Source organism: Passer montanus, unplaced genomic scaffold (assembly GCF_014805655.1).
Source record: "Passer montanus isolate IOZ18808 unplaced genomic scaffold, ASM1480565v1 scaffold4, whole genome shotgun sequence".
In the NCBI taxonomy this organism is placed as follows: Eukaryota; Metazoa; Chordata; class Aves; order Passeriformes; family Passeridae; genus Passer; species Passer montanus.
In genome coordinates this window covers 12,538,538-12,564,720 of record NW_024368818.1, presented here as the reverse complement: position 1 = coordinate 12,564,720, position 26,183 = coordinate 12,538,538, and the positions used below count along the sequence as shown (strand labels likewise).

Sequence of the window (26,183 nt, the reverse complement as noted above, 5' to 3'; positions counted from 1 at the left end):
GGAGTTTATAGTAACCATTATACTGGAGGGGTAAGTTAAGAAAGGTAGTGGGTGCAGCACTGCTATTTTGATTCCTGAATACACAAATAGGCATAAGGACTGTATTGCTAAATGTCAGAAAGCAGACTGGTGCTGCAAGTTACCCTGGATAGTGTCAAAGCTGCAGTTGTGGTATTTAACAGCTGGAAAAGTGGTATGGAAAAACCCAGTGCAAGTCATCAAGATAAATGTGACATCTCATGTTCAGGCAAGAAACCCAAGTGCACGGGTATTGTCCGGGTGGTGGCTGCCTGGGCAGCACAACTGCAGAGGTGCAGCTGTATTACTGTGACCCACAGGCTGAAGGGATTTACATTCTCATACTGAAAAGGCAAATACTTTAATGAGATGGGTAAACCAGAGTAATACTGGTAAAAAATAAGTGGTTCTTTCTGTTTGATTGGTGTTGGCAAATCCTGACCTGAAAGACTGTGTTGTTTTGAGTGCAACACTTCAGGGCTACATTTTCCAGGAAAAGGTAGGAGATTGACAAAAGAGATCACAAGTTTGGAAGAAAAGTCAGGAAATATTGAAAGAGTTGAGAGGGTCTGCCAGGGAAAAAAAGGAGTTGAGATGATAAAATATAACAGTCTCCAGCTATCAGATAAGTAGCTCTGAGGAAGGAAGTTGACCCTTGTTCTTTTTTCTTTTCCCTTGTCTTTTAATAATTTTATTCAATCTCAGCAAAAAGTCAGAACAAGATTTTTAGTTGTAAGAAAAGTGAGGCACTGGGGTATCCAAAGAGGTTATGCAAGTTCCTCATCAAAGGATAGGCCCTTGTTTGGGGATGAATTGCATCCATCTTGTCTTGATGCAGGGATAAATTAGATGACCTCTTAAGGTTGTGGCTCTCTTTACACTTTCTCATATCTAGTAGTTTTGCTAATTTTTGAGATTTCCAAGACATTGTTAACAACATAGAGGCAAAAAAGTAGATAGAGGAGAATTGTATCTCTTGCATTATATTGAGTGAATAAACCCTGTCTCTAAACCGGATCACTTAAACATATATGTATATGAATAGTCTCTCTCTATGTATATACACATACATAAATATATAAAATATAATATACAAACTGTTTGATGACATGTCTGATGAAGGGGGGCTGAGGGAGCAGGGGTTGTTTAGCCTGCAGAAAAGGAGACTGAGAGGAGACCTTCTTGCTATTAATAACTACCTAAAAGGAGCTTGTAGTGAGGTGGGGGTTGGTCTCATCTCCCAGGTAGCAAATGAAAGGACAAGAGGAAATGGCCTCAGGTTGTGCCAGGAAAGGTTTAGATAGGATATTAGGAAAAATTTCTTCGCAGGCATTGGAATAGGCTAGCCAAGGTAGAATTACTACCCCTGAAAATGTTTAAAATGTGCATGGATGTGCTGCTTGAGGACATGGTTTGGAGCTGGGTTAACAGTTGGTCTCAGTGATCTTAGAGGTCTTTTTCTATCTTACTGGTTCTAGTCATGCTTATATATGCATATATATGTTTTTTATCTCTCTCCATGTGTACATTCCACTGCTTCTGGTTATGTTTCCCTATGTTGCCAGCTGCAATGTGTAATCCTAAATCAGGTATCTCCAAAATCCCAATTTCAGAAAAACTGACTCAGGAGGCACTGAAGGAAATAAGTATATATGTCAAGTGATGTAAACCACTACCCAGGAATATGAAAATCCCTAGTAGGAAAGGGATGGAGGACGAGCCAACTACCCAGATCTTGAGTTCCCACCAAAAAGACATCTCCTGTCCCAGCTGCAGTGGAAAGTGGGGTTTTAGACACCCATGGATGGTCCCATACTGCTAGCAGTTTGTACCTCCCATTTCTGTCAAGTATTTCCCTTCAATAAGGGGCTGATTATCTCCAGGTCTGCCCTGCCCTCATCCCATGGTACCCTGACCCCATTGGAGCAGTGTGAATAAAGGCCTTTGGAATTAAGGCTATCTTTTTCCCTCAGAAAAGGGAAAAACAGTGAAAGTCTATCTTGGTAACAGTGTTATAGATTGAACTCAGCCAGGTTTTCTGCTTAAGCTGTAAAAATCACTTGAAATATTTTCCCTATGGGGCTATATATTCTTCTACAGTTCAACAAGGCACTTCAGGCAAGGTTTCTCTTTCATCTCAAAATGATGGAGTAGAGTACTATAAAATCTGTTTTAGAATTCATCTTTTGTCTTGTTTGTTGTTAACGAAGTTGTGGAGTTTTATCTACTAGTAATTGGCCTTGTGGTTAACATTTGGGGAGTTGGGAAAGGTCATAGGTACACACCAGTGTTAATCATCACATCATAAAAGAGGCAAGAGGAAGCACAATAATCAGATAGCTTGCTTTGTATGTCTGCAAACCAGACTAAACTGAAAAACAATTTTTTTTCAGATTGCTTTCTGGTCTACATCTTGTTTGTTTATTTTTAATACTTGCCATTACACCTCTTTTCATAGGTTTTCGAAATGAAAACGAGTAGATGACAAAAGTTAATGTCATTTTTCAGGCATAAACTGAGTGGTCTAGCTGTATTTGGGGAAACACATTAAATAATGAGTTCAGGTTGACAGATGAAAACTGAAAGGAGAAACACTATGAGTGGTTTTACTATGTGTAATTTCTACTTTATGCATGATGCATAAAGGTATTGCCCACTAGAGAAACTTACTGTCATATGGGGATTGTGCCTGTTGGGTTAATGCTCAGCCTTTAAATTGGTGTCAGTCTGGATCAAAATGTGCTGTAACTCCACCATTTTCAGTTGTGATGCACCTCAAATCCTGTGTTCAGTTCTGGACCCTCACTGCAAGAAAGACATTGAGGGGCTGGAGCGTGTCCAGAGAAGGGACACGGAGCTGGGGAAGGGTCTGGAGCACAAGTCTGGTGAGGAACAGCTGAGGGAGCTGGGAGTGTTTAGTCTGGAGAAAAGGGAGGCTCAGGGGGGACCGTCTCTCTTGCTACAGCAACTTAAAAGAAGGTTGTAGTGAGTTGAGGGTCAGACTCTTTTCCCAAGTAATAAGCAGTAGGACAATAGGAAATGGCAGCAAGTTAAGCCACGGGAGGTTTAGACTAGAGAAAAGGAACAATTTCTTCTCTGAAAGTACTGTCAAGCACTGGAACAGGCTGCCCAAGGAAGCAGTTGAGTTACAACCTCGGGAAGTGTTAAAAAGATGTGTAGATGTGACACTCGGGGACGTGGTTGAGTGGTGGCCTCACAGTGACAGTGCTGGGCTAATCGATGGTCTCAAAGGTCATTTCCAGCCTGAATGATTCTATGATTCTGTGCTTTATACAAGGAGGATATTGATAGTGCTGAGTTGTGAAGCAAAGTTACTATATATTCCTGATGCTACTTAAAGTAGTAATGACATAGAAGTTGTCATGATGTGACATTGAGTGTGTGGCCCTTTGTTTTAGTACAGAAGAAACCAAGAATAAAAGCCTATTTGAAGAATGGAGTTTGAAGTACTAGGCAGGTGTATGTTTTACAAGCTCTGCACACCAGAGATTTGGCAAAGGGCAATATTCTATCACATGCTAATACAACTCTAAATAGAAAATGGGCTACCTTATTCCTTTATTTAAAAAGAAATGTACTGCAATTTTCTTATTGTAATAGTGATTCCTGCAAAGGCTTTCCTTGTTCAAATAGCTCATGCTCATGATTGGCACCTTGGAAATCTGAGAAGTTTGAGTGAGTGAGTTGACACAAAACAGTTTGCAAACATTAACCCCCCAACAGCTGTAGGCAAGCAGTGTGGGAGGATTGCTCTCTTTACCAGTGCAGGAACCATGGCATTGAAGCAGTTGTTTCTTTTCCACAGAAAGCATCTCCTTTTATAACAGAATTTACCATCACCTCTGTGGCAGGGATGCCACTGACACATACACGCTGGTGGACATTTCTCTCTCAGGATAGGGTAGCCCCTGGACTAAAGCATTTTGAATTTCAATAGAAATAGCTTCCTTTTTCACCTTTGCCTCATGCCCATTTCTCTCCCAGCCTTGGGTCAGAAAGCTCGGTAGAAACAGCTATTGATGTAACACAACACTTCTTCAGAGTGCTGTTTCTGCCTCAGTTTTTCAATGATTTTACTCCTAAGAAGCAGGTATTAAATTCCACCCCTCAAAACACTATGAGAGCATCAGCACACAGATCTCCCTCTGTATGTCTCCTTTTTTTCTCCTTTTGGCATTTAGGCCAAAAGCCACCAAGGGTTGGTATCTCTATACTCACTTAGGTCTTCTGACCTGATCTTCTGTCTCTCCTTGCATAAAATGGCACTTTCACCTGTAAGAGCTTTTCTTTCATATCCTATGGGAAAAATAAGACTGTTCTGTTCATCATACCAGACTGGTACAAGATAACCTATATCTCTGGAATTTCTGTATACCTCTCTTATTTTCCAGGGAGGAAAAATAAAAGCACTTACCTTCAAGATTTTACTGTCTCCATTTCTCATTTCTGCCTAAAAATCCCTTATGTTACAGTGAGCAACTAGAACACCATAATCTGTATCTGATCTGTCTCCATTGTAGGAACACCAGCAATGGCTTACAAAAAACATTTTTAATATTTTGTTAATTCGTGGACATCACTTTTAGGAATTAGAATACAAGGAAAGGGGCTAGATTATATGTGGGATTGCCTTTACTGGAGATATTGCCTCCTGTAAATAAACTCACCCTCCATACCATCGCTTGCACCAAATTCTATCTCCCCATTCCCCATTGCAAGATACTCTTGCTGAAGTTTCCTGGTGTTCCAAGACACAAGGCATCCATTGGCCATTTCCTTTCTAGCTGTGTGTGCTCTCAAGGACTGTGGTATATGAACCTTCTGGCTTGTGCCCAGGTGTGCTGTAGTGCTGTATCAAAAAGAGAGTTTGTGCCAGAGAAAAATGCAAAGCAGACGAAGTCTGTCCTGCAGTTACAGGTGTGTAGAAGTTGTGTGTTAGGGCCCCTGCCTCAGAGTGTTTGATACTATGCAGAAACCAGCAGGCACCAAGAGTTGCTAGTGCAGAACACTAAATAGTTTTGCACTTAAAACTCATGTGCAGGTTGGTGTTCAGCAGCATGCTCTAAATCAAGGGGAAAAAAATTCCCATTTTCCAGCATCCCTGAGGATCAGCTGTTACTACTAACTCATTAATTGTTATGGTCATATCTGTCCTTTTTTTATAAGTACAAGTTGGAGGATGTGTAGCTGAAGGAGATCCTTCCCAGCTGGAAATGTAGATACCTTCAACCATTTAGACTATGAAAATCTTCCACTTTCTAGAGGGTTTTACTCCTTTTTAATGTTTGTAAGTTTGGTTGACTGTCAGCTGGAAGAGTATTTGGATGTATGTATCAAGAGACTAAGGAAAGAGGTGAGTATGCTCTCCAGCAGCTATAGAAGCCTTCGTGTTTTAACATGAGGGAATTTCCTGTGAATTCATGGGCTCAGTTCCTCCTCTGTAGGACAGGAGTCAGTTCCTTAATTGCCTTGCTGTTTTGCTGAAGGTGGGACATTTTATTTTCCACATTTGTGATGCTATGATGAATAGACAGGCTTTGCTGTGATTAAAAAACCAAACCAAAACAACACAAAAATACCTAACAGCCTAGTTCACTGCCATATTGCCATTTAATTTGTTCTATATTTTAAAGACATTTGAACCTTTTAAATATGCTCTGGTGTCTCAAGCACTGCATAAAAACTTCATTCTCTGAAGAGCCAAATAATAATTCCTACTGCCCTTCAAGTAGGGTCTGGGACTTTGTAGTTGCTCTAGCTTTTATGTGCATGTGATTGAACAAAGAGTCTCCCAGCTCCCCCTTGTGTGGATGCTCAACTCCTGCTACATCAAGCAGAAAACAACTGTGATTTGTGCTGCTTTTGATCAGACATTTCTACAATGCTTTGCTGCTGGAAAGCAGAATAATACTGTCACAAATTTTAAATTAACAAAATATGCCTAGAAGGGATTGGTAGCTCTTGTTCATCTGATTAATGTCAGGCTTGTAAAATCTGTTCTCCAACAAAAACAGCAGCAAATGCTCAAGTGAGAGATGTTGAAAACAGAGACTCTCCATTTTAGTGGATCTTTGTGTTTTAGTTATAATCTCTTAGTGAAGCACCCAGGATGAAATCACAAAATCAGCTAGCATCAAGGGACTTGAATTAGCTTATATCTGTGTTCACTTTTAATTAGATTTGAAATGGCTATCCCACTGTAGTGCAGAAACCAAGTCAGTACCATCCCCTCAGGCCTTATTACTGACAACAACCTTAGCACAAATCTGCATATTCAGCAGCCAGGTGGATAGGTGCTTTGTATTGGGAAATACGGGCAGGATTTGAAAAACACAGGACATCTTTTGTACAACTCAATTTTTGCTCTTAGGCTGGGGAACAGAGGGACTTTCCTTTTCAAAATGTTCATATTCCGGCAGGAGTTTTTTTATGCAGCTTTTGTTTAGAAGGTATCATCTTATGATAATATTTTTCTGCTCAACAGTGGAATCAAGGCAGCACTGGTAGCAAGTACATTCTGTGCCACCTGATGTATTTCTACGGGTTTGTTTTCCCCTTATGTACATTTCTATTCCTTCAAGATGTGCTCTGAGACATTTCCAATTTCAGCATTCTGCTTGTCTCATCTAATTCAATTATAAGCTGTTCTGGGCAAGGACCATATCTGGGTTCTGCTTTCGAGTTTCAATATCAAACAGTTTTGCAAAGTAATCCTCAAAAAAAAGTATCATGATGAGGGAAGGAACTTGACTTATCCACAGGGATTTGTCATGTTAGAAGAGCATGCCCTGACCTCCCAACTTTCAGAAATATTGTACCCACAGGCACTCCTACCTCTACCCCCACTGGAAATGCTCAGTGTGATAGCAGATTTTGCTTAGGGTTTCCATTATATGGGGAGAGATTTTTCTTCTCTTTATTTCTCATTTTCATTTTCCCATTTGCTTTTCTTTCAGGCGTGAACAGAAAAGTCACCTATTCCCTGTCAGACTCTGCAGATGGTTACTTCTCAGTTGACCGATCATCAGGAATCATTATTTTGGAGCATCCACTTGATAGAGAGCTTCAGTCCTCCTATAACATCACTGTAAAGGCCTCAGATCAAAGCATTGTGCTGACCTTATCCTCGTTTGCCACCGTTACCATTACAGTGCTAGACATTAATGACAACCCTCCCGTGTTCGAAAGAAGAGATTATCTTGTTACAGTACCTGAAGACACCTCACCTGGCACCGAGGTCCTTTCTGTTTTTGCTACAAGCCAAGACATTGGTACAAATGCTGAGATTGCCTATTTCATCAGATCAGGGAATGAGAAAGGGAAGTTCAGGATTAACTCAAAAACAGGTTTGTGAAATGGCTCTTACTTGCAGTGCTAAATTAAAGCATCAGAAAAAACATGAATGCTTTGGGGAAGGCTCTTGGACCAAAAGACTTCCAAGGCCAGAGACTCACAGCTTGTCATTGTGTAATTAACTACACAGTTAAAAAGCAATTTTAGGTTGGAGAGTGATGTCAATTACAGTCACACATGGCTGCCCCAGCTCAAGTGGAGAATACTTTTCTCCATTAGTAAGTCTGTCGAAGCCAATATAGATGTGACAACCTATTAGCCAAACTCTGCAAAACACTTCTGAACACTTGCAATGTTCACTTGCTTACCAGCTGAGTACAGCCTCAACTGTCTGCCCCTTAGAAAGCATCAACCAGTGCTACCAGGACCTGTTAGGAGCAATTCAGTCCTAATACATGATTGCCATTTGTGTAGCTATATGCAGCTTCCCTGACTTAGGTTCTGATTTGTCTTTTTGACTTCAGCCATGGCTTGGGTTGAGGTCTTTTTGGTTTAGCAGTCCACCACTGCTTCTCCATAAGAAATACCAAGCAAAGGTATCATATTTGGTGTAAATGGCTCATTTTCTTTGAATTTCCTTAGCAGGATATATTACTTATCCTCACTGAGTTTTTATTTCATCAACTGTAAGTTGTTTCTTCTGTGCATCCTGTAGTGGATGCCCTTCCTCTCATAGCATCCAGAATGTGCAGTACAAACCTGCCACCACAGTCTGAGAGCAAAGCAATCTTGATTTTAAAAGCTGAAGAGAGCACTTCTTTGGGTGCAACTGTAATAGCCAGTAACATGAAAAATCTCAAAATTATGCATTGTGTCATTTTTATAATTGTGTGCAAAAATTGCTCTCCACTCTGCAGAGGCTGCTGCCTCTCATGTGAGGGACGTAACATAACTCTATGTTGTCTGTCATCTTCATCATGTTGATTAGTGCTAGCAAAATTTAAACATAAATATGCCTAGGCAGCGATACTTAACTTCACATTTGACAATGAAGCCAAGGAAATAAATCAATAAAAACCCATAATGAAGCTTAATCACACAGGAAAAAAAACCCCAAAACTAAAACTATGTATTATTCATTAATGTGTGACAGCTCCATTATTATCCGTTTAGAGGCAGGAGCTCAGTTTCTATACAGCAGAGTGGTGATGTAGCATGCCTGATCAAAGCATGAAAAATAATGTCCTTCACACCATTTATCAGTGGGACCTAACTCTCTGCTAGCCACTTGGAAGCTTCTCTTCAGGGCTCCTGCTTTCAGCAAGTCATGCTGAAAGGTGGAATTTCTTTGGAAAGAGCCCAGACAAGATTAAGAGGAATAGTCTGAGGTCTGTAAAATGTGACTTAACAGGAAAGACTGAAGGAATTAAGGCTGTTTCAGCTAGAAAAGAGAAGACATGCTGTTAGTTTTCATGCCTATAGAAATTACCTGTGAAGAAGAAGGGAAATAAATTGTAGTCCATGCCCAGTCATAAGAAGGGAACGGGCTTAAATTACATTTGGATTACTTTGGTAAAATAATAGGAAGAAATTCCTAGCTGTAATGTATATTAAGGCCTGAAATAAATTTCCTAAGAAGGTTAGGAAGCTGATGTTGTTGGAGGTTTGTAAGAACACTAGAAATCAGATCATTTCTGTCCTAGAGGGAATCTGGATGCATGCAGTGAATCAAGTTACAGAGAATCTTAATTTTGGTTGTGTGGTGAAGTTACACAAAATTTATAAACCTAGTTGAGTGGGGAAGTCTCTGTTTAATCACTTAAATGATAGACAGCTGATTTCTCAGAGGTATTCATATCCTATTCATTTGTATTTAATTCATGAGAAGTTAATTGTGTGGGAGTGAATTTCTGTTGACTTGTCAGGGCTTATTTCCAGAGTCGGCATCCAGTTCTCCCAAAGGCTCTGTGAATGAGATGGTAAATGGGTGAATATGGCCCCCACTTCTTCATCTATGATACTCACGTAATGAAAGCTATTTTCATGAGGAACCATTCATTGCCTCATGCCTTGTAAAGGTCCTCTCTACAAAGGCAACCCAAGTGCAATTGGCATCATTCTTTAATCAAACGACAGCAGTAGAAACCTGAATAAACATTTTTATTGGATTGGGCAGTCTTACAGTTAGTGTTGTATGTGTGCCATGGCGATAAATAGCATGCTGCACTGTTTACTACAGTCAAATCCCTTGCTCTGCGGCATTATTTATTTTTTGCCGGCTGTTGACATTCCCTCCTTTGCTTCAAAGGAGTGATTTCCATTATTGAAGCTTTGGATTTTGAATCGTGCAAGGACTTCTACTTAGTGGTGGAGGCGAAGGACGGAGGAACGCCGGCCCTGAGCGCGGTTGCGACGGTGAACGTGAACGTGACGGACGTCAACGACAACGCGCCCACCTTCAGCCAGCCTGTCTACAGCGCCGTCATCAGCGAGGACGCGGCCGTTGGCGACTCCGTGGTCATGGTGAGCGGGGCCCTGGGTGGCACTTAGGTGCCATGAAGCCCTCTGCCCCTAAAAAGCTGCTGCGCTGCTTAATTATGATAATTATTACGTCTTGAGGCCCCCAAACCATTTTCTAGACAATACTCTGCATCTGCTACTTCTCCCCAAGCTGCTGTTAGTTTCTCCCCAAAAGAAAGTGGCAGTACTGAGCCATTCTTTTTAACCCTGTTGTGCTGTCAGAGAATAATGGCATATTTTAGGTGTTGCATTTGAATCAGCTAGAAAAAAACAGACAGGTTTTAACAAAAAGGCACAATTCTACTTTTCAGTGAAATACAATCATAGAGTGATAGGCTTGGATGAGATCTTAAAGATCATCTAGTTCCAATCCCTGTGCTGTGCACAGGGACACCTTTCACTGCGCCAGGCTGCTCAGAGCTCCAAATACATAGTATTTGTGTAGTCTGGCATGCAGTGTGCCATCCCCAAACCTCACAATATTCTCATCTTGCAACTTGTGGCTCCAGAGAGAGAGTGTTGTATGGAATATTAAGATTAAAATATTCTCTATGTTCTCAGACTAGAATTTTGAAAAGGCCCAAGTGAAGCCTCCTAACAAAAACCTATTGGATTGATGCTTTAGAGGTGTGCAGCTCAGGTATAACTAGTCTGATGGAATGTAAAGTTTACTTTTTGGTGTGTGGAGCAATTAATGTATCATACAGATCACTTGATATTTGTGTTTTCTAATTTTTTATTCTTCTCTCAAAAAAAGTTGATAGCAGAAGATCTGGACAGTCCTCCCAATGGTCAGATTCATTTTTCCATAGTGAATGGAGATCAAGACAATGAATTTTCAGTTGATCCTGTTTTGGGACTCGTGAAGGTTAAAAAGAAATTGGATAGAGAAAGGGTAAGACATGTGGGACTCCTTAACTTGCAATGACTTACAGATGTGCATCAATCTCCACTCTACTGCTAGCTTGTGTTGAAGGAGTTTCTTTTATACTCTGCAGCAATCAGCCTGAGATGCTCCAACAGGTCTTTCTAACATTTCCCCACTTCTTTCCGTGCCAGCCCTGTCCCCAGTCTATCTACATGCCAACTGCTCTGCTGCCACCCCCACCCTGCACCCTCACAGCCCCTGGGGTTGCATCAGGGGAGAGGAGCAGCCCTGGATTTCTCCCGTGGTGCCAGCAGGAGCTGCTGCTGTGTTAATGAGCTGCCTCCTCTCCCTGTGTGTGCAAGCTCACACGTGCAGCTGTGTGTGCAACAGAGGGGTTACAAAACGCTCCAGATTGTGGCACCGAGCGCCGAGCTGAGACCTCAGCCATTAATTAGCGCTCTGCAAAACATGTCACTGGGGAGGGGATGTTATGAAGTGGCCAGGCTGTACCAAAAGTGAAAGAGTGCTTCATTAAATAGGTTCTGCTGCTTTGTTTGCTCACTCCATTATTCATTCAGGATTATTTATCACCATTTTGCCATAGCTAGCAATTAGCAGCTTTTGGGGAAAAAAACAAACAAATGCAGTTGCCTGTGCTACTAGCAGGGCAGGAGAGTGCTACGTGGCTTCAGAAACCTTGCAGCACATAAGGAAATCTGTGCCTCCTGCCTCTCAGCAATGCACCCACAAAACCGGGGAAGCAGATTGCTACCTTCAGAATATGGGCTCAGCTGGACAAGCTCGTTACTGGAAGCAAACCTGCTACTTAAAACAGTGGCAAAAGCCCCTTTCAGTATTTTCACAAAAGTAGGATTAAATTGTTCATGTTTGGTGGTAAAATGACTTTACCACAGACTGTCTAAAACAGGGGAGTAACAATGGCTGTGCATGTTACAAGTTGACTGTAATAAAAGCACAGGCTGAGTTCCTTAATATGACTTTTTCTAGTTTCTGAAGTTCAGTCATGTGCGGCTGCATTCAGACACACACACTTACCTTCACTAGAGTGTGCATGTGTAATGCCAGCTGTGTTAGGTCTGCATTTTCCAAGGTTTCCCTCAGTTAAAATAAGCTGTGATATTGCCTTTTTCTTTGCTTCCTTGGCGCATTTCCTAGACACAGGTGTTTCTGACCCCTTCAGGAAAAATTATATATGATGCCCCATCTGCTGTAGATCCCCAAAGGTAGTGCTGACTCCCAGGATTCAGTGGTTTAAGGGAACTTATTTCCAGAGCTGTAATCACACGGAGACCATGACTTTGGCCATCTACCTTTCTGGGATACATTGAAATGAAAGCAAACACAGAAAAAAAAAAAAAATTGGAAAGATTCTACAAAACTCTCTGGTTTTAGCTAGCAGTGGAAATTATGGTTAAAAAAGAGATTACTTATCTTACTTTCTATAGTTCAGAATTCCTCTTCCCTCCTGTGTCACTTTGGCCCCACCAAATCACAGTCTATCTCCTCCATACAACCCCCCAAAAATATGTTCCGTTTTGCTTCGTATTGATTCCACATCCCAGAAGAGCCTTCTTATTTTGTGTGCTCAGTGTGAGCTCCTTCCCACCACAAAAAAAGCTGTCATTTTCCAAATGTATTTGGATTTCCTTCCCTCCCACGCCCTTCCCAAAAAAGCCCCTTGAACATTATCTTGTTCCCCTCTGCAGGAGCATGCTTTTCCCCTTTCCAGCCCTGCACTGAGAGGGTGGAGCAGAGTGTTGTATCTGGCATGTTTCGCCCTTCTCTTGCTCCACTGTGGGAGATTCAGGGGCAGACATGTCAGCAGCTTTCCCTGTGGAGCAAGGAGCAATATACAGCAAGAAGCAGTTGTAAGACCTAAGGAAGCCAACATAAGGATGCAGTTCGGAAAATCCAACTGTCACCCATAAACTGTGCATAGACAGAGCTTTTGCAAGTTGTCACATATGCTCACACCTCACACACGGGCACATATGTGTGTGGAGGGCCTGTGGATGATGCACTGAACTGCCTGCACTGCGCTGTTTGTGTCTTGCAAAGAAGCAGACTCAAGCCCACTTATCTTCTGCAGAGTGGTGGATAGTATTCTGTTGCTACAGAGACTGTTGTCCCTCATACTCCCAAATGTTTTCCAGTGTGTTTAAGCCAACTGCCTGTGAACTTTTTCTTGGCTCTCCATCGCCGCTTTAGAAACAGTATGTGTCAAACTGGCTCTAATAAGCAATTTATATAATGTCTTGGAAACCAACTGTAAGATAAATAGAATCAGGTCACTTATCCCAGCGGACACTTAGGAGAGATGAAAATGTAAGCTTACATGACTAATGGCTGAGTTCAGATATTATCTGTCATTTGTTTTCTGTCTGCCCCTTTGTTTCAGGAATGCTTTATCTGATACAGTTATTTTAATACAATGAAGCTGTTATATTTATTGCTTGCCTTATAAAACAGAAGTTGGGGCACAATGTGGCGATAAACAGGATAATGTTATACTAAGAGCGGGAAGGCAATGAGGCCAAACAGCTTTCCTTAGAATATGGAAGGTGGTGCAATGTAAAGAACCTGGGTTAAAATTTAGAACTGTTTTCACAGTGATTTAATGTTTTCACCTTTTTTCAGATATCTGGTTATTCATTAGTTGTCCAGGCAAGAGACAGTGGTACCCCTCCTTTGTCTTCCTCTGTGACGGTCAATGTGGACATTTCTGATGTGAACGATAACAGCCCTGTGTTTACTCCAGCTAACTACACAGCTGTAATTCAAGTAAGTTTATCCTGCACATCAAAAACTTCTCTGACTTCTAAAATGCACGGGCATTTGGTTTCAGTTAAGTACCTTTTGATGATCTATCTGCAAAACATGTATCAAGTGATCTTTATCTAAAGAAAAATATAAACAAATCTTTCTTGAGTCTTTTGGTAAGTTTCTGTTTGCTGAGGCTCCTTAACCACAGCATCTGTCACACATTTTAGCATTCATCCCTGCTGCACCAGGTACTCCAACCTCAAAATGTCTGCTCTAAGTTCACACTCCTTTATGCCTTGCTCTGGGTGTGATTCTTGACTCTTAGTCAGTCCTGTATCAGAGAGAGCCCAGCAGGCCTGGAGGTGTGGTGGGTGCCTTCATCTCTGCCGCTGGTCCATGGGCTGTAAATGGTGTCAGCAGAACTCAGCTTGTGAAATGCCAGCTTGGGCAAAGAGCGTTCAGTTGAATATTCACAATAGAAAAATGTGTTGTTTTATGGTTGCAACATGTATCATTTTAATCCTTTTCTTTATACGCTGTGTATATGTGTAAAGGAAAATAAACCAGTGGGCACAAGCATTTTGCAGCTGGTAGTGACAGACAAAGACTCTTTTCACAATGGCCCCCCTTTTACCTTCACCATCCTCACTGGCAATGAAGAGGAGGAGTTTACACTGGACCCTCATGGCGTTTTGAGGTCTGCAGTCATCTTCAAGCACATGGTCTCAACTGAGTATGTGCTCTGCGTGCAGGTAAGGCTTGATTTTTACATCTACACTCTACACTGAAATAAAAAATTTCTTAGTGGTAGGTAACCTGTACTTTGCCTGTATGGGTTGTTTTTAGTGAGCTGTATTCTACGAGTAAATACCACACATTCCAGTTTGCAAATGCACAATGCAGAATATTTTCTTTGATGTTCTTAAACCTGGTTTCATATAAATATAAATAGGTAGCCAGCCACCTTTCCAATTTCCTCGGCATGAAATGAATTTTCTGAGCAGCGACCGTTATGGTTTAAGATTTTCATCATTTTTTTTCTGTAGCTAAGGAAGGAAAATAAGAAAAAATGCATTATATACATATAAATACACCCCAGAACAAGCAACTGCAAAATACTGCTTTAGGAATGAAAATAATTTCTGCTTTTAAGTCATAAATTTAATCATAAATTTTGGAAGCCTTCCAAGAATTCATGAAATCACATTTCCAAGGTCAACTTAGCTTTTAAAGAATGTCAAAATAAGACATGCAATAGAAGTCCAGCTCAAACTTATCTTTAGAATGATCGTTGAGGAGCTTTGTAACCAGGGTAATTTTGATTGCCAAAATCTGTAAATCCAAAAGTAATTTGTCCACATTTCTCAGGTCTGTCAGAGAAGATGTATTAGGGTTCAGTAAATATGCAGGTCTAGGGAATGAACCTCTTCACTGAAATGAGTCAGAGTCCCATAAGCTGTGTCTGAAATTCTTGCTTCCTCCACTTGCTTTGCTGGGGTTGATCTCTCTCAGCACAGCCTGTCGGTTCCTTTACAAGCACATTTAATGATGTTCACAGCAGTAGCATCCTTCGAGGCAATTGTTGGTTACAATTCACAAAATATAGGCTCTGATGCTAACTAACAGCTCAAATCAAAGTTTTACAAGTTTGCTATGTAATATCCTTGAAACCTATTTTTTAGCCTTGTAGGGAAATAAAAAATCATCACCTTTCTTTCTTTCTTACCATGCCTTAATAGTAAAATATCCTGCTTTCAGGGTCATTTGCTAGCTGGAGTTCTAGTGTAGCCAAAACTGGGCATGAGAGTTAAATTTGAGCAGCATCCTCCAGGTTTAGAGATCCATATATTTCATGTAAATGAAATATTAGACAGACCACCATGTCTGAGGTGCACCAACATGCTCAGAAAACCATGCTGTTGGATTGCAGAGGCATGATTTCTCCCAGTATTATTTTCTTCAGGGATTCCTGCAGTGAAAACATATTTTATAGTTTTCTGTTGTGTTTAAACCATAGAAATGTTTCTTTCCATCCATATGTGCTAGAGTGCTGCTTTATATTTTCCACTACCAGGTTTCTCCACTGTATTTGGTTTATTAAGAATTAATGTTAAAGTAGAAAATGGAATGAGACCTAATCTTTTCTCTGTGCACACATATAAAAAAATATTTTAAATATTCCACAGATCTCTTTTAGGAGTGAGGATGAATGAATTTCAGAGTGTCTTAGAGTTACTAATCTGCTCGTAGTAGTGTCCATATTACTGTTGTCATCCTCCCATTTTTTTCCTTCAGCTTGTAAATTTTCCTCCCATGTCCAAACACAAAGATCTTTGAACATGTCCTACATCTCTGTCTAGTGCCAGTTTAGTCTTCTGTTCTTCTCTGAAGCAAATAAATGTGTGGAGCAGTGTATCATAATAGGGACTGCAATAAAACATTTTTTTTATTGTAGGAAAGGACCCTGATTCAATTTTGCACACCATTCTGTCAAGATGGCCTTGGGATTTTTGTCATACTTGCTCTTTTGCTTCCTATAAAAATAGTGCAAATGATGCTATAATACCTGCTCTGGGTCATCCAGTCATCTTTCCAGCTGCAGTGCTGCTCTCATATTTTATCATTGGTAACAGCACAAGCACCTATTTCATATTTGGAGGATGATAAATTTTATTTATGTCAAGCATGTTTCTTGATTGCTTCAGGTAAAGAAGTGCAGAATGTAATGCTGTAGAAAAATTCTGAACTCCCTCACATCCACACAAGCTAAGAAAGGTATGGAGTGCTTTGGAGCACACCAAGCAATGCAGAAGGCTGACATTTTACTGAAATTCAGTCCCTTCTCCAGGGTAGAAGTGAGCCCAAACTGTGTTTGGAGCAGAATATATCACGTTGTTGGTATAGTCTCCATTGTGAAGATGACAAGTGATAGCTGTGGGATCCTGGGAACATTTCAGTTTGAGTAATGAGACATTCTACTGACACATTTCTCTCTGCAATCCACTTAGAGATCAGTGCTTCCCTAAAGCACGTGTAAGTTCCACTGCTAGAAATGGCTGAGACACTTCTTTACATATATATTTGGCAAATGCATTTGAGTGTTCTTCTGAGAAATTCTTTTCAGAATTACTGATGCTGTGAGAATATACATAGCAAGAAGTTATGGTTGCAGGCTGTGTTCCATGTGTGTTTTTATTTCGTATTTTTTCTACTTTTTTTTTCTAAATTACATTAGGCAAAGGACTCTGGGAAGCCTCAGCAGGTTTCCCATACGTATGTTCAGGTGAGGGTTATTGAAGAGAGCATTCACAAACCGACCGCCATTCCGCTGGAGATTTTCATTGTCACCATGGAAGACGATTTTCCGGGGGGAGTCATTGGGAAAATCCATGCCACAGATCAGGACGTGTACGATGTCCTCACATACACGCTAAAATCAGAGCAGAAAAGTTTGTTCAAGGTCAACAGCCACGATGGGAAGATCATCGCCCTTGGAGGGCTGGATAACGGCAAGTACGTCCTGAATGTCTCTGTGAGCGACGGCCGGTTCCAGGTGCCCATCGATGTTGTGGTCCACGTCGAGCAGCTGCTGCAAGAAATGCTGCAGAACACGGTCACCATCCGCTTCGAGAACGTTTCCCCGGAAGACTTTGTGGGTCTCCACATGCACGGGTTCAGGCGCACCCTGCGCAACGCGGTGCTCTCCCAGAAGCAGGACAGCCTGCACATCATCAGCATTCAGCCGGTGGCAGGCAGCAGCCAGCTCGACATGCTGTTTGCCGTTCAGATGCACAGCGGTGGTTTCTATAAGCCTGCCTATTTGATTCAGAAGCTTACCAATGCGAGGAGACACTTGGAAAATGTGATTCGTATTTCTGCTATCTTGGAGAAGAATTGCTCCGGACTGGATTGTCAGGAACAACACTGTGAGCAAAGTCTGTCTATTGATTCACATTCCCTGATGACTTACAGCACAGCACGAATTAGTTTTGTGTGTCCCCGCTTTTACAGGAATGTGCGCTGCATGTGCAATGGTGAGTACCGCTCCCTCTTCCCCTCCCATCGCTGCACATTATGCGATAGGATCCATTTTATTCCTCTGATGCAGATTAGAAGGGGCATTTCAATTCAGTCCACTAAAGCACGACTGGTTGATGTGTTGTGGGAATTGATTTCTCAGGCTCGGGAAGAATTGTTCGTGTTTACTGATGTAAATGGAAGTTTATGAACTTTGGCCTTTTACGACAAAGACCGCTTTCCTGGAGGCTCCACAATCAGAGCCATCAGCCAGCTTCCAGGGAGGGGAAGGAGTGGGAGAGGAAGGGTGAGGAGAGGGAGGGGTGTAGTTTCCCAGTCAGTTGGTGCCACCACTGGAATAAACCTAGATTGTGACCACAGCAGAGCAGCCTGGTCTCCAGCAATGCACCAGCAGTCTCCAAGGAAAAGCACCCTGACCTAAGCCAGGCAGGTGGAAAGGCCTTTCTCAGTCCCGTTGTTGCAGACAGCCACAGAAACCAATGAAGTATTTTATTAGCAAGCACTTTTCCTGACCTTTAATGCTGCAGTAGGGGACAGGGTGAGTTTTGGGCTGCTCCACATTTTGGCAGAGATTTCACATGGGCATATAACAAAGAGACTCACAAGCCAAGCTTCTGTATGGTTCTGCACTTGGATTATAAAACCTCAGGCAGTTATAATACTGGGTCTGTTTCTTTTGTTTGCCAGGCTATTTGCTCCTCATTCCACTTCATTTAAGAGCAGAGAAAAAAGCTGCTGTAAAATCAATACATCTAAGTCTGCCTCATCTTAAACACACATGCGCACACACACAGAGCAATACAAGAATTCAGTAGCCATATCCCTCAATAACCAACCTTTGTTTCTGCAGCAGTCAGCAGGGCTTCATGCTTTACCACTGACCTCAGTGGGGATGGAAATAGGCATAAATTGCATAAACCTTAACCAGAAATCATTTTTCTTCTTGTGGCACATGGATAATAGTGGCAAAGAAGTTCAATGCTGAAAAAAATACCACGATTCTCTATCTGAGGTACATTCAAGGGCAGACTACCTGTCCACTTTTTAAGTGAGAGTCTTATAAGTTTGAAATAGACATACCTATCATAACAATAGTCAGTATTTTGTTACACATGAAAGGCTCTGAAGTAAAAGATTTTCACAGATTTAAAAGGGACAATGCTGCAATATCCTCCAGTCAGGTCCAGGGGCCAGTGCAGGAACACCGTCTGCCAAACTTTTTTATATTCTCTAAGTTATAGTTTAGTCTCACTTTTGTATCAAGAAATCACAAATCCTCATCTCCATGGGGATAGTGATAGTCCTCACAGTCAGAAATTGGTTTTCTGGCAGCCAAAATTTTCACTGTTTATTATTTCATTTCACTACCTATTAAAGTCAATAATGATGTATTATTCCCTCTGCCTCATAATCCCTTAGCTTAACTCCAAAAAAGGGACTTTGCAGTGCAGCACAGTTCTGACCCAGCAGTTCTCCTGGCACAGCAAGCTTGCAACGGAAGCACAGAAATTCAGCTGGGACAGCGATTTCCAAATTCTTCTGTCATTTACCAGTCAATCCTCAAAATGGATGACAGGCTGCTGGAGAGGCAGTGTGGTTCTGGGAGTGACTGTAATCCTCAGCCTCTGTGCCATTTATCATGGCCTTGAAGACTGCTGTGTGGGAACACTTGCAGCAGGCAGCTTGTCCTGGTTCTGCTGAAAAGCTGGAGGGGTTCCCACTGCTCCTGTTTGAGCCACTAAGTGGGGATTTCCCATGAGGGATCCACACAATTTGGGGCGGGGTTCAGCACCTCCAGCCTGCCATACAGCCTTGCAGTAAAAAAATGTCCAGAGCAGCTGAGTTAGGTGTAGTTGCCAAAGAGGTGAATACCTTGGTGTCTGTTACTTGCAAAGAAATAATACACCTTGGTGGGAAGCAAAAATTCATTCTTTGGGCCTTCTCCTCATTAGTTAATGCTTAATCCTCTTCTACTGTTTTTAATTAAAGGAGCCACCGAAAATATTTTGGTAAACACACTATGTTTTCTCACATAGGAGATAACACAGACTTGTGAGAGTATAACAGAGAATGTATGGGTAGTTTGGCTTTCATGAAAGCTAGAGTAAAAGAGTTAGAAAAATGCAATACTTCTTCCATCAGTAGTTCTTATAAATAAATGCACAGATGCTGCAATTCTGGAAAAAGTGCACAAATTTATTTTGGCTTGTTTAATGAGACAGCATTAGCAAGACATTAGCAGTGTAATAAAAATATTACACTTCCTTTGTGGTTAAAAGAATTCCACATCCAGTAAACATTAATACCTTGAATTATGAAAAATCCATTAAAATACTGCATATGTTTCCAGAGATCTGATTTAATTATGGCTCAGAAAGCTTGAGTTTGAACTAATTCACTCATTCTTGAAATATGTATCATACTTGGAGTGGTTTTGTCCACTGGCAGATGTCACAGATATGCACAATTTATGCATGCCAGCTGTGCATAACTTACCTAGATTACCTTTGTGAGCAAACAGAGTTATCTAATGTGAAAATGTAGGGAGACTGTAAAGTAGGCAGTGGGTGAACTTCAGAGGTTCAGCAGCTCATCTCTGGAAGGGTAAGTTCAAAAGTTCACATGCATCAATCTTAGCTTTTAAATCAATAAGATTGAACTAAAGCGTTTTCCAATAACAGACTGTCTCCTTAGATTTTTTGCTCATCTGTTTGTGTTTGTATGAAAAATATTGTCACAAACTGGGGTTTGTGTCAGCGTGACCAGAGGGGCTCTGCAATTACCAAGCTCCCATCACATGGCATGAGGTATGCAAACATCTGTCAGTGCTGGGAGAAATAAATGTGGGAGGAATGGAATAAATATATTCCTGTAAAACATTTCTCACAGCATTCTCATTTTTCAGAGGCAAAAATCTATTCCATATTTTTTCATGATGCAAAGTAATTCTTTTGTGTTGAGACAAAGGTGCAGGGGCAGAGCAGTTTTTGTTGGGACTACTTTGCGCTAGAGTTCTCCTGCATTATAATCTTACAAAAGTGATGGTGCATTAATATGTTCACGGGAGAGGAATGGATTGAAATAATCTTGACAAATATGGGCCTATATCTACATCTGTGCTGGTCACTCCAGGCCCCATTTGCAGATAGTAGGAAGAATGAGGTATTTTTAATAATGTCTCTCCCTAGATGTCTAAAATCAGTCAGATGAATCATGCCCTAAGGTTAGATGAGATGAATTCCATTTCAAATGTTTAATATGGTTCTGGCCAAAAATGGTTCAAAAGAATTTTTCTAATTGACCCAGGAGTGTTCTGCAAAAGTGCAGACACATCCACATTACTTAATCAAGAGAACAGCAGCCTTGAGCCACTTTCTCATGAAACAAGGCAATTCAGACTTTATGAAGCCACTTTTAGTATTTTGTGAATGCTCTGACAGAAGGAAATCGTAGACTGTGAGGATCTGCTGTTAGTGTAGGACCTGTTCTTCAGAGGTGATTTTTGGCCTCAGCTGCACAGAGCACACATTGCCTCTAAAAGAGTCCTGGATGCTTTGAAGGACTGGGCATCTGCAACCCAGTTCTTATCTGTACAACACTGCTTTTCCCATTTTCAGGAAACACACACATGCATATTAATGAGCCTGGAATTCTCCTGGCAAGGAAAACTGGACAAAAAGGTCTGTGTTTGGGAACAGAGAACTGCAGATAACTTGATTAGATCTGGCTGTAGTCTGCTTTATGTCACTTTTGTCCAAGGAAGGTTTTCTCCCTATGTTCCTGCAACTCTGGCTTTCAGGAATCTCCCTCCTTTCAAGCTTTTTTTCTCCAAGTGAGAAAAGCGGAATCTTTGTAATACTCATACAGATTCAGGAGACTGGGCTGAAAACCACCTAATGTCACAAGGCTGAAGTTAAAATTGTTGAAGCACTCAATTTTCAAAATATATTTACAATCCTAGATGTGCTCCTGTTTTGAAGGAATAGGAATTAAATGAATCTCTCATCTTGCAATGGAACAGTGTTTTCTGCCTCAGTATATTGGTTAGAAGATTGAAATACTTTTATCTTCTTTTAGAGAATTAAACTGAAGATGATATGTCAAAATCAAGTAGGTCTATTCCACCTTTTCCTGCCATGCACTGCTTATTGCTAGCTCGTGTGTTTCTGTGGTACCTTGTAAAGAACAGTTTTTATTAATACTAATGTGAGTTTCAAGAGAATGCTGTAGATTGTCTGGACCTGTCTAGAAAAAAAAAAGATCAATTTGAACCTATATTTCTTGAATGTTTTATTGGATGGAAAATAGACTGCTCTTTGGAGTGGAAATGCAACATTAGAATAATTTTATTTAAACTCAGGCTGTAAATCTTTGATGTGGACAACGTAACCTTGAACAATTTTACAATTTTACTCCACACAGTTGTGAAATCAGCCTGAAAATGTGTGTTAGCTGGGGCAATGCAATAATGCAGATTTGTAGCTTATGTACTTATAACCATACAGACAGGCATAAAGCACTTCTCACAAGTCTGAATATTTTAAAGTTTTGTGACAGCTATGAAATCCTGCTGAAGCAGGATGAATAAAAAGTTGGTTTCCTTGTAGTTTACCAGAAGGAGTATTCTTGGCTGTTCAGGATAAACAGTTCTTTCCACCGTTGCACGGAGTACGTTAGATCTTTTCCATATATTTTCTGAATGTGAAAGGATGGCTCTAAAGTATAAATCAGAGTTTGAATCAGATAAAAAAAAAAAAACCTGGCAGAGGTGGATAACAAAGGAAGCTGTTCCTTATTGCTTCATGTCAAGGATATAGTCATAGGTTAGGGGATGTGAAAATTTGCAGAGCCACATTTGGAAATCTCAGTGCCTCTTTCTGCTGCACAGTGACGAGCTGTGGGGCTTTAGTCCAAATGGCATGTCTGTCAGCTACACAGAGGCTCACTTGAATTGCATCCTCACAAAAGGTTTAAGTTTGTTCAAAGAAGAGAGATACTCTGCAGACATCAGAATACTGTGTATTTGTCATGTAAGAATGAGTTAAAATAGCTAAAACAACCAAGGTGAAAATACAAAGCAGCCTGTAGGATTTTTAACAACCCGTTATAACTTCAAAAACAATTGTTACTTGCCATTGAATTCTAAGAAATTAGGAGATTTCGTCTAAAAAAAACCAAACAAACCAAAGTGTAGAAAACATCATATTCTCTGTTAAATTCTACAGATGTTACATTTAAATAAAATATAAATCTGTAGTCCAGAACCCTATGACAGTTTTTTTTCTTGATTCTGTAAGGCCTAAAGTGTGACTGTGTATTGCAGCTGTTATTCCTGTTAATGTTACCTACTAATGTGATTAATAAAGATTGCCATGCATCATTTTCTAACAGTGCTACAGGCAGTACTGTAAATCTTATACTCCATAGACCTCTCAAACAAATGTTTGATAAAGGAGGAGAGGATGTTAAACATTAAATTGACTGTGCTGTACATCAAGGAGGACATTTACAGTAATTGCCATATTTGTAGTCAGCCCATGTCCACTTTGAAAGCCACAGTAGTAATTTTTCATCTTCCAGAAAATACTTACAGTGTCAGGTAATTTCAGCTATGCTTACTATGAGCCCTGCTTGGCTTGTACAGAAGTGTGAGAGCAGTAAGAGTCTTTCTTTCATTACTTTTGGAGATGTACTCCATGACAGGTTGATTCCTTCCTTTATAAACTGTAAATAAAACATTGTGCTCAAAAGTAAACTAGTTTTTGAATACGATAAGGGTCCTACAATATAGATCCTGTAATATACAAGAACTGCCAATATTCAGAAAGCAGTGGGTAGGAAGGTGCTTTTTATCATTAAATTCATCACCGCCATGTCTTAAATAAATTAACTTGATAAACAAAATAAGAGGTGTCTGTCCATTCCTAGCAACTGCCTTTGCCTCCATTCATGCTGGGGTTGCAGATCAACAAAAGCAAGGGCAGGAGTGCCTGTTTTTCCTGTACTTGAAGACTACTTTCATAACAGCCATACACAGATGCCCAAATGTAGAAACTGACCCCACATCTCCCAGGTACCTTATTGCAACCCAATAAGACTAGCTGTTGTGAAAATCACTTATTTCTGAAAATTCATATATTAAGCAGCAATAGTTGTATCATGTTTTGTATTATTGTAGACAGTGTGTGCAAATCCTTTAAGATTAGGGCAATCAAAACAGATTTATTTAGACACTTTTATAAGTTACATTGAAGTTTTAGCCAAACCCCGTGAAATGCAGAAAATTCTTTTGACATTGACAGGCTTTAAATAGTAAGTCCTTGACATGCTCAGCATGATGAATGTAAAGAATTGAAGGGGTTTTGAAAAACCTACATATAATTGTGTCGCTCAAGTATTTGAAGCAAATTTAAAAGTCAGTGTAGTTCTGTCCCTTCAGATTAGAAAAAAGGAGGGCAGGTTTTGGTAGCCTGGGCAAGCTGGATGGGATGTGAGATCTCAGAAATGTCAGGAAGAGCATAGGGAGAGGACAAGTTTTCCTATGCTGTATGATCAAGCTGGCAGCATGTCCTGGGTAGTATGAGAATGAAAAATCCAGGTGTCCCTGTAGCCCTAGCATGGCTTAGAATCACAGAACATCCACAGCTGGAAGCTGTGGATCTTTTGTGATGATCCACAAAGATCATCAAAGTCCAGCTGCTGGCCCTGCACAGGACCACCAAGAGTGACGTCATGTGCCTAAGAGCATTGTCCAAGTGTTTCTTAAACTCTGACAGGCTTGGTGCTGTGACCATTTCTACCTCCTTAGATTTGCTTCTCATGGGTGTGCTGTGGGAAGAGTAGTGCATAGCTTCAAGCAATTTTTTTTCACTTGTATCTCTAAAACCCCTGTGCAGGAAGCTTTGTGGAAAAATGAATAGCCTGAGAGTTACCAACACACATTTATAAATCAGTTACTGCTCATAATAGTTTGTTTTTATAATTGTTCCCATGGGGTTTGGGATGGTCTTTGGAAAAGAACTATTGCCGTTCTGCTGTGCACTTGCCCAAAAGCTGTTCCTTTCTATGAAGGTTTGTTGGGGCTTTTTTGTTGTTGTTATTATTATTAAGCCATTTTTTGCTAGTACTGAAGCGTGCGATCAATAATTGTCTTTCTTTACTCCTGTGTTGCAGCAGATCATGCTTTGCACTGTGGATCCCTGACAGTATTTTACCTTATTGCAGGAGCACTCTGCCCAGGGTCCAACGATCCCTGTCTAGAGAAGCCGTGTCCAGGGGACATGCAGTGTGTGGGGTACGAAGCCAACCGGAGACCGTTCATCTGCCAGTGCCCACCAGGAAAGCTTGGCGAGTGTTCAGGTGCATGTCACAGCCGTAAAGGGGGATATACTTGGACAATAAAGTGCTGCCATTCTCATTTTGTAGGCAGAGGTGGCAGTGAAGTTAACAGAAAATGCACTGCTGTACCCATCTCAGCACGAGCTCTTGGGGGGTGTGTTTATAAGCCCTATAAATACTTGTCTTTATAGCTAAGGGGCTGTATGTAGACTGTGATCCAGTTTCTGTTTGGAAATTCCCACTGGCTTGCTCAAATACCAGCTCAGTAAAACAGGCTGCTGAGAAAACAGGATTTTTCCTAGAGAATGTTATGCCAGATGTTTTCCTGCCCATGGGCAAAGCTCTATAATTAACTCTTCTGCTTACTATTTAGATTACCAAAATTCCAGCCTTTATTAATGAAAACACTACACTATCCCAAAAAGAAAGTTTGAGGACATCTGCTAGTTCTCTGCATCTGTGTTTTTCCCTGGGATATGAAGAGCCAGGTGGACAGGCAGTGAAGCAGGGCTTTCTGTTGACTTCAGTGAATCCCAGGCTGCAGGACAGAGGATTTGTACTATTTGCCTGATAAAAGCACGGCAGATACTGAACTGTGGTCCTGGGCAGTGGTTGCAGGGGACTCATTGCAAGGGTTTGCTAACATCTGCCCACAAGTAACTTTACACCTGTAACTCAACTGCCTGATGTACAGGTGTGGTCTTTTTATTCCCTCTATTTTCAGTGAGGCAAGAGTGGTGCCTCCAGGAGTGTATAAGCTGGAAAATGGTGAATACGTGGAGCACCCTCTTTCTTTTTATTATTTTTAAGTATGGAAAAATAGAACTTTCCTCTATCCCCTGAAAAATAGCTTAAAAAAAGGAAATGCAAAAATGTTTTGTAGTAGATGCCAACTTTGTTTTCTCTCATCAAAAAAGGGTTTTATTTATTTCTTCCTAGTAATTCTCATTAACTTTATAAATTCTTTAATTACTTAACAGTTGAGGAATTGTTTTATGTATCACTAAAAGCACATGTGTCTTTTCAAAATGGTTGTTTCAGGCCACACTTCCCTTAGCTTTGCTGGGAATAGCTACATTAAATACCGTGTTTCTGAAAATAGCAAGAAAGAGGAATTCAAGTTGGCTCTCCGACTGCGAACCCTGCAAAGCAATGGGATTATAATGTACACCAGAGCGAATCCCTGTATAATTCTGAAGGTAATTAAAATAACTTATCTTTTCTGCAGTTGTTTTTCTCGATTCTGTATTTTCTCTTGGCTCTTGATTTGGGGAATGCTGTTCTCATTTTACTGTGGATTGAG

The 26,183-nt window shown here is 40.8% G+C and overlaps 1 protein-coding gene across 9 annotated transcripts in view; it reads left to right on the top strand.

The window, feature by feature from the left end:
- FAT3 (FAT atypical cadherin 3) overlaps positions 1 to 26,183 on the top strand; it is a 399,017-nt gene that overhangs the window by 337,635 nt on the left and 35,199 nt on the right. For all 9 annotated transcript variants that reach the window (XM_039718448.1, XM_039718450.1, XM_039718447.1 and 6 more), the window contains 8 exons: positions 6,996 to 7,385; positions 9,641 to 9,855; positions 10,610 to 10,747; positions 13,379 to 13,522; positions 14,059 to 14,256; positions 16,740 to 17,538; positions 24,767 to 24,901; positions 25,922 to 26,079. In XM_039718448.1, coding sequence (XP_039574382.1) covers positions 6,996 to 7,385; positions 9,641 to 9,855; positions 10,610 to 10,747; positions 13,379 to 13,522; positions 14,059 to 14,256; positions 16,740 to 17,538; positions 24,767 to 24,901; positions 25,922 to 26,079 — 2,177 coding nt within the window. The remainder of the gene's footprint in view (positions 1 to 6,995; positions 7,386 to 9,640; positions 9,856 to 10,609; positions 10,748 to 13,378; positions 13,523 to 14,058; positions 14,257 to 16,739; positions 17,539 to 24,766; positions 24,902 to 25,921; positions 26,080 to 26,183) is intronic.